This window comes from Capsicum annuum, chromosome 2 (genome assembly GCF_002878395.1).
Source record: "Capsicum annuum cultivar UCD-10X-F1 chromosome 2, UCD10Xv1.1, whole genome shotgun sequence".
NCBI lineage: Eukaryota > Viridiplantae > Streptophyta > Magnoliopsida > Solanales > Solanaceae > Capsicum > Capsicum annuum.
The window spans coordinates 81,709,332-81,718,793 of NC_061112.1; the positions used below are offsets into that span (position 1 = coordinate 81,709,332).

At 33.5% G+C, this 9,462-nt stretch overlaps 1 protein-coding gene across 1 annotated transcript; it reads right to left on the bottom strand.

Moving 5' to 3' along the window:
• Positions 1-5,043: 5,043 nt before the first annotated feature.
• On the bottom strand, positions 5,044-7,930 carry LOC107860970 (probable indole-3-acetic acid-amido synthetase GH3.1). The gene is made up of 4 exons (XM_016706394.2): positions 7,565-7,930; positions 7,252-7,353; positions 6,352-6,866; positions 5,044-6,165 (listed from the first exon to the last, which is right to left on the bottom strand). The coding sequence occupies exons 1-4, from the start codon at positions 7,882-7,884 to the stop codon at positions 5,294-5,296; spliced, it is 1,809 nt and encodes a 602-aa protein (XP_016561880.1). The 5' UTR covers positions 7,885-7,930; the 3' UTR covers positions 5,044-5,293.
• Between the last annotated feature and the right edge of the window lie 1,532 nt (positions 7,931-9,462).

Below are 9,462 nucleotides of genomic sequence, written 5' to 3' on the forward strand. Positions count from 1 at the left end.
TAGAGTATGAAAGAAAGAAAACTCTTCTTAAATGCCCTATAGCCTCTTGAAGAAAAGTACAAACGCCATTGTACTGTTCTGCAAGACTCTACTAAGCACGGCAGGCACCCTAGGAAACTTGAACTCTGTACTCTGATACCAAGTTTGTAACACCCCGAGACTACCCCCTGGACGTCACACAGTGCTTAGGACCACAAGTGATCCCAAGCTAACCCTTATACTGGCATAACTCATAAGCAACTAAATAAGATACATTAATCTAAAAGAAATATGTGGAAGAGAACTCTTTACTAAGTAGGTTCAATACAAAACTATGTAAAACGATTAAAACTCTGGTTATACAAAATAAAACTGAAATCAAATACATCAACTCTACTGGCTGTCTATGAAGCCTTTACTAATACTGACTATAGGTACCCGGGATATGACCCCTAGCTATCACTGATCAGTACGTCTAAATAAATAAAATAAGATGCTACTCAAACTATAATTAACTCAAGTCCTTGAATCAAAAGGGCTTATCACCTGCTGATCGAAAGTTGTACACTATCTGATTATGATGTATGGGCTACAACTGGTACCTACATTATGAGATAATGCAACACATAGACAAATATGTGGATCAGTACTTCTGGAATATACTGAGTATATGAGAGTGAATGCATAAGTAAAACAATAGCTAAATAATCATATAAACTTTCAAATAATGCATGCTAAGTGTAAATGACTCACCTTGGGCTTGAATAAAACAAAAGTTGTAAAATCATAAACATGAGTAATGAAGCATAAGTATAAACTTTGTGAGCCATAAGACTTAGTTCTAAAAGCTTTTCTTTTATTCTTTCTTAGGGAGGTTCTTATAACCGACATAAACCATGTGAGCTATCATGGAGTCCAAAGTCTTACCCACGTTGGGGAGAGCCGTCCTACCCTTGAAATCGAGATAGGAACCTAACCAAAGTGATCACTATCTGTAACTTCATCCATATTGGTAATAAAATTAACCTATGTTGGCTCATAGTTCTGGGGCATGTGACCTTGGACGCATACCTAACTCGGTGCTAAATATTACTCCCTTATTACTTAATGCTCATACTTTAGGAAATCCACCTTAAAATAGCATAAGGGTTTATAATGAAAACCAGTTATGCTTCTCCTTGGTTTAAATTATAATCAAGATGAACGAATGTTGATTCCATCACTTAGCTGAGGATCAAAAGATCAATTCTTGCTTTAAATCTTGAAATAATCTTGTCAATGAATGATTAAAAGAATAATCTTCTTGATATCTCAAAACTTAAACTTAGGGGTTAAAATTACCAAAACTTCATGCTCAATATAACTCTTGAAATACTTCAACAACAACAAGTCAAGATAGTGCAATCTCATTCATAATAAAAATATTATAAGTTAAAACATAAATGTAAGCACTTCTTGATATACTTAAAACTTTAAATCTCATGATAATCACATGCTTCAAGAATATAGAAACTTGGGCATGAACCCTACTTTAAAACAAGTAAATAGAAATCTTAAAATCATACAATTTGGGCATAAGGGTTAAAAGATGCTCTTGTCCATAACCCCACATACCTTAATTAAACAAATTCTTGAAGAAATCTTGAAATTGAAACTTGAATTTCTTGGGAAAGGAAGCTTGAATTTCTTGATCTTGAAAAGAGAGGCTTGAATTTTGGGTGAGGAACCCCAATCTTGATGTTCTTGATATTCTTGAATTTAAATCTTAAGACTTGGGAGATGATCTTGAAGATAACCCTAGATGGTTGTTCTTGAGTATGGAAGAGGAAGTAACGCATTATGTGTTTGAGAATTAGGAAAAATACGCTTAATAAAGGATCTTAAGTCATGGGGGTAGGGTTTGAGGTGAGGAAAAGACCAAACTACCCCTCCGAAGCTGACTTAAATTTTTTGAAATTCTTTAGTTGATGGCTTATCAACTTGGTTGATAGACTATCAGCCTAGTCATCAACTTCCTTTCACATTCTGCCTAAGGTTAACGACTTGGCTGATAGGTCGTCAACTTGTTGATGACTTATCAGCCTAGTTGTACCCTCCTTTAGTGCTTTTACCTAAGGTTGATGACTTGGTTAACGGGTTGTCAACTTGTTGATGACTTATCAGCCTAGTCGACACCTTGATGACAGATGGATATGCTGAGAAAAAATGATCATAACTTTCCACTTTGATATCGGATTAAGGTGAAACTAGATGCGTTGAAAAGATGACTCTAATATCTTTCATTAGATATACAGTAGGACACGTGAATCTATATATTTTAGGATATACACTCATCTCAAGTGGGCTCTAGCTGGAGCATTTGTCAAAACTCTATCGATAAAAACGTCCTCAAATCGTCTTTGAGTTAGAAGGGTATTATGACCTCGATCAATAAACAAAGATATTCCCACATCATATATTTGATAATTATACATGTATATACATAGAGTAATTGGTTTCAAGTCTGTACGCATAGGAACAACGATTTTAATTCTAGCCCAAAAATGTGGGATGTTACAATACATATGATCACTTGTCATCTTTCAGACATATTGTGCACTGCTACCATATTCACTTTAAGGAACGAAGCATATTCGATAAGACAGTTTCACAATTTTTAATCAAATACATATGTTTTGCCTTATCCATCATAATACCATCAATATGGTGCATTGAGATTCAAACTCAACGTCTTATCCATAGAAAGACGTCTTAGGCATAAATTAATGGAGCTTAAACTCAACATCCTATCATCATTGAGCATCAAGACTTTAATTCGATGTCTTATTCTTCTGATGCGATAGAACTTGAATCCACCATTTTACTCATACTAATGACATAATAAGTTAAATAGAATGAAACTCTTGTTTAACACGTCACTGGACCATGTTTTAAGCAACATCACCAATATCACCTGCAGATAAGAAAGCATCAACGCGATACACACACCACACTTAAGAATTTATTATTTTAGATATATGAATATGGGTGAACTTGCTCATAGGCTACAACAATCATTAAATCATTGATTTATCCTCCACCCAATTGTAAATACAAATAAAGATTATGGAAACTCGTGTAACTTGGCATCAGTGTAATAACTTTTCTGGTAATAGCATTCCTTAATAATCAGACCATCTACTATATGGTGACACACCAACATAACCTATGATGGATAAACTAGCACAAAACCCCTTACAGTTAGTTAATGAACACATAAAATCAAAATTAATATTACAGTATTTCACTTACATATTACGTCATGTAAAGTGTATATCCCAGTAATACTTTACTTGATGAACTAAAAATAATAATTAAAAATTTAATGGTTGTGACAGAAACATAAAAGTATAAGAATCAATAACTTTTTTCATTACTGATGGAGTATTCTTCACTATTTTACTAAAAATGAAACGAAATGATCTTGTTTTGTTCCTCGACTGAAAAGAGATGTCTTGAGCAATTGGAGAAGCATTTTGATAAACAGATTTGATCTTGACCGATTCAACTTGCCTTGAATCTTTCAGTTAGTGGACTGGTCTATTGCTGTAGTATGTTGGTTACCAGTTATGTCGAAGAGAAGAATATGGAGGATTGATCATATTCACTGCTAATCATGCAGTTTCCAAAATCAATAATGTAAGCATGCCAACCAATGAATGATAAAGATGATACCAGGACGTTTATCGGTTATTCCTGATAACCTTAAAACACGGATAAAAATTTAAAGAATATTACCCACTTCTTCTTTGATGAACAATAGAGATCGTGTTGATAACGTATTATGAAATATAAAGCAAAGAAGAAGAATAGAGAGAGAAGAGAGTAATTTTTATTTCTCTTGAAAGATTCTTTTGATGGGTCAATTACAATGAAGGAAAACCCTTTATTTATAGGGAAAAGCTAACCTTGAGGTTTCTAACTTTTTCATAAATACTCATTTACTATATATGGGAAAGTAGATATTCACTATATATGGTGATATATTTATGATAGTTTTAGCTTTCTTCTTTAAAATTTGAGTTTTCTCTGTTGCGATAACAAATTGTGATCAAGTTTGTTATGGGTTTGTAAATACCTCTTGGTGATTAACGGAAAAAGTTAAATTACCAAAAAGAAATTGAGTAATTAGTAATTTAATTTAAAAAGCATATCCTAAATGTTTGCCCTGTCAATCTTTTGTACGAATCACTTATACCACACGTTTCAATGTAACAGTTTCATTGTCGTACCTGAGATATTCTTTTTTGCAAAAATTTGTGATGGAAAGATCTATATCAATTTCGTCAATAATTGACTTGTCACAAAATCAAATTATGTTGATTAAAATTTGCCTTGTTAAAAAGATTGTGATAGAATCCTCATTTTTCCGAAAGGATCCTCTCTACCTATTTAAGATGGGGATAAAATTTATATGCACACTATCCTCTTCAAATTCATCTTATGAAATTAAACTAGGTCCAGCGTGGTAATCCTTATTGCCTTCATAATTTTGTGAAGAAATCATAAATTTGTAACAAAATTATGACATACAAATAATTATTTTATCATAAATTGTGGTGAAAATATAACAACCCATCATTCCATCACATACTTATATAACAGAATGTGACGAATCATCACGTACTTCCCAAAATTTATTCACATTTTGATGTATTCTATCATAAAGTCATCACAAAATTGTGATGAACTAGTCTGTCACATATGTTCCGTCATAGTTTAAATTTGTATTTTTCTTGTGGTGATCAAGTTATGAGAATTGAGACAATGGAAACGTATTGGACTTCAATAGGGTCAAATCTGAAAGCCAAGAAAGCGGTTGAGAACCAAACAGATATACAAGACCTTTCAGTAAAGTGTTCAAGTTATGATAACCTACGTATACAAAGCCGCCAAAAAGAGAAGAAAACACGTATGATTGCAATTTCAAACTAATCAACACAACAGAAGGACATACATCTAAACACTTTCCATGAGCAAAAGACTAATATCAACGTTGAACATTCAACGCTACAGGCAGATACAGAAGGGAAAAAAAAGGTTTTATTCCACTCATGTGGTCCTGATAACCAGTGGCGTAGTTATATATAATGAAGGGTGGTCAATCGAACTCGAACATCTTTGTTGAAAATTTATACTATGTATATATAGAGAAAATTATAGTACAAAATATATTGGCCAAAAATTATTTTCCATACGCATATATATTAAATCTTGAATATCCTTATCGAAATTTCTGACTTGTCGTTGTTGATGACTTGAATTGACTTCATCATCAGACTTCTAAACGTTGTCGTTCTGGGGTCCAATGAGGAGCATCAGGACTAAAGTGAACTGAAACTACCCTTGAGTCTATTAGTTCCACTATGGGTGTAAAATTGACACACCTAGGAGCCTTGTACTGATTTATAGATGCACCCCTAGAAATTGCATAGTCCATTAGCTCTTCAAATGTGCCGTCTTTCACTACCCTAATTTCAAGTGGTCCAATTGAGTTATCTGCAACTCGGCACTGTCGATAAACTGAGTTCAATGATTCTTCCATAGCCAAGCAACATTGGTTGAAAACCTCTTTACTAGGCGAGTTGGTTGGGTCCTTTATATGTAATTCGCAATAGATAACATAATGTCCTGGAATTGTTTTAGTGTCGGCATAGCTGGTGTATTCGACCACACTAGTATCATACGGGCGCAAAATGGAAGCAGCATTCTCAACCGCGTTTTGCAACTCGGCCTCATCAGTTTTGTCAGAATCAATGCTCAATACTACATTCTTCCTCCTTATGAATTTAAACTGAGGGGCAGAGTTGTGAAACCCAGTGACCTGGAGTATGTCACCGACTCTGTAACGACATAATCCAGCGTAAGTTGTGATCACGAGCTCGTATTCTTTTCCCACTTCTACATCAGCTAGGTCCACGAGACGGGGTGGTGAGTCACGAGAGATCGTTCCATGATTCGCTGAGTCGTGAGGGATGAACTCATAGTAGCACATATTGGGCATTATGGTGTAACAAACTTCAGATGGCTTGCACATTGGCTTCAAATTAAGGCCAAAATAACACTCGGATGATGCGTACATAGTACACGCCTTTGGTAATCCACCACTGTAATAATCTAGTGTACGGATGTACTGAGCCATTGCACCTATCACAATTCATAATAAGCAATATTATTAGTGTAGTTTAACAAGTTAAAATACTATACCACAAAACTTTTTACACGCTATTTGTATTCGACTAAGCCAAATTTTGCTCGTACAAAATTTGACATGACACGTATCTTAGACTAGCAAATTTATTTATCAGGAATGTATAGAGCCATCATATATACCTGTCACAATTACATCCAAGTACTTTGTATTTGGCCAAATTCTTGTAATGATGCCTTCCCAATTCTGGCCTTCACATTCCTTGATAATGAAATCGGCAAGTTCACGATTTGGTTTAAGTATTCTGGACATGCATTCCCTGATTGAAGGGTCAGAAACTCTGGGATTTAATATCCCAGATGCGATATCCTTAGCAAGTTGCTGCCAATTGAGTTCAAGAAAATGAATGGCTCGAAGTAGACCTGAGGCAAAAACAGCTCCTACTCGTAGAACCTCTTTACGCATGAGAAGGCCACAAAGCATTTGAGAATACATGCTCTGAAAAGAGTCGACACAGAGAACAGCCTCGTTGGGGCTAGTATACACATTGTAAGGATCGTATGGCCTCGTCTTGAAGTGGTCACTTTTGTAGTAACTTGTCAGGACTGGTCTTGCTAGTAGCCCACTGGGTGTCTTGGTTTCGGCTTTTATAAATAGAAAATACAAGCCCTTGCCTTTGTCTAGACCTGGCACATACCTGTTGACAATTCCACAAATCAGAAATTAATCCTCAAAAAATAATTATGTAACTCCGCAACAGTGTTAAGTTTAACATGCATATTCAATATATTTATTAATTAGCAGTTCCTCTGTTTATCATAGAACTTAATTCTATGACAAAAAAAAACTAGGAATTAACTTGCCCAGCAGATCATATTTTGGAACTACATAAAAAGTGTGCATATTGACACTCCATTTTGTAATGACGCACATTAAGTGGATCGAAGTAACATAATTTCCCCTTATAACAGAAAAAAGGTTGTTAGAGTTGTTAATTAGTTGACCATTTGATGATAGAAGACAACTCCCGTCAACAATCTTATGAGGCAAATCTTGAAAGTATATTTACAAATAGCACTTACAGATTCATCACGGGCATGAGAAGGCTGTATAATAGTTGTTTCCGATCTAACTCCTCTTGAATTGTGGGCATCAGCTTTCTCTCACCAGCAGACGTCCCCGAACTACAAATAAGGACGAAATTAATTTAATTTAGTATAATCACTTATCTAAAATTACTAAATTTACAAATTAAATTGATATATACATTTATATCAGTTTAAGAGATCATATATGAACCTGAAATCAAGATCGCTGCGGGTAAGCTAATTTGCAAGATTATATATAAGTAGGAGTATACATGCTATTTGCTTTAGATAGGTAATTAAATCTCACCTGGTGAGGAACTCAGAGATGGGATGAGATGAGAAAATTGGAGAACGATCTCCATTAGCGATACGTTGAATATCAGGTTGAATTTCCTCATACGTGATAACTGGCACTTTGGACTTGAATGTATCCCGATCAGTTGCACCACCAAGTTTGAATCTTTGAAGATACTCAGTATTGGCATTTCCGCTTAGTATTTCAGCCAAGACTTTCTCTTGTACTGAATCAACATTTCTAGTCATTTCCTCTATGAATTGAAGGGCCTTAGCATCCTTTTTACATGCTGGACGCCCAAGAGGATATGAAACAGCACTATGCATGGCCATTATGACAGAAAATTTAAAATAGAAGAAAGAAAAAGTTTGTAGATATTGTTAATTTTTAAAAGTGTGTTTTTGAAGTTGGAAATGACGAGCTATTTATAGTGACTTGTTTTTAGTATTGCTAGACGTCATTGTTCACGTAAGTGTATGCACACGTTGAGGGTGGGCTAAGAAAAACTTTTTGGAAAATTTCTGTCATGGACTATGACTGAGTACTACCTATATCGACATTGTAATATTTTGGTCTTGAAATATGGATGCAAATGGGACCCAGTATCCGCCACCGTGTCTACTTTAAACAAGACCGATGGGTCCCAGGTATATGACATGTCAGCAAGGTCCAGCTTGGTGCTTTTAATTTGTCAAAGAGTTGACGGGATAACCCTTTTTAGTGAATTTGTTGGTCATGGACAAACATATAGAGCTGCTGCCGGCCTGAGGAGCAATTTTTTACTTGAATCCTCCATTTCAATTTATTTTATGTGATGTATTTGGAATGACAAAAACTAAAAAATATGAAAAGATTTTGCAATGTTCAAAAAGTAAAATTTTAAAATTAATGTATCATTACTGAGAATTAATACCATAAATTCTGCTTATTTATAAAATCAGCTTTAACATTTTGATTTGGGTGAAAATCATTTTCATCCCCCAACTTTAATTAAAAAATCAAACTCTCCCTCAACATTAAACAATAATCATACTCCCTTCTTTATCTTATGCAATGTTCATTTTGTCCTTGTAATTTCAATCTTATATTTATGTAATATCTTTTTATATTATATGTAATGAATATTTTTTTAACATGAATATTTAAAGCATTTTACTTAAGTTTATTAACTTTATAAGCAAATTAATACTTTTTATAAATTTATCACAAAATTTAATGTTATTTTTTACGATCGTTATTTTAGTATTATATGTATTAAAGAGTCGTTTGGTGTGACGTATAATTATAATAATTCAGAGATAAAGTTCATGATTATTTATCCTACGTTTAATTAGATGTATTAGGTAGTCTCAAAATTATTTGTATCACAATTTATACAATTGTGACGAGATAAGTTATCACACATACATATTAGTACAACTTATTTTGTAATAACTAATCCCGGAATAACTTGATTCCAAACAACCAACCCCTAAGTGTGTATATATACATATGTATGTACATGCATGTGCGTATATTTTCGTGTTTTATCACTCTCTTACTAAATTCGTTTCGTATTACTCAACTTTTTGTTGATATAATACAATCCTTAAGAAAATTTTACTTAGAGGTATATTTTGCTAAATGAACCTTATTAACGATAATTTGAACTTTTAAATTTGTCTATACTGTTACTTTATATAGTTATTTAACACTAAAAGGTAGAAAAAAACATAATACAATTCTCTTGATTTCATAAATTGAGCAGATAAATTAAAACATTTATTTTTAGTACGAGGATCAAGTTATAAGAAACGATATTATCTATTGTCTATATCAGTAAATAAGTTGTGATTGTCATTAATAGAGTATTACATATTTTATAATTTATATAAATAAATATAATCTTTAAAATTTGACCTTATTTTTCT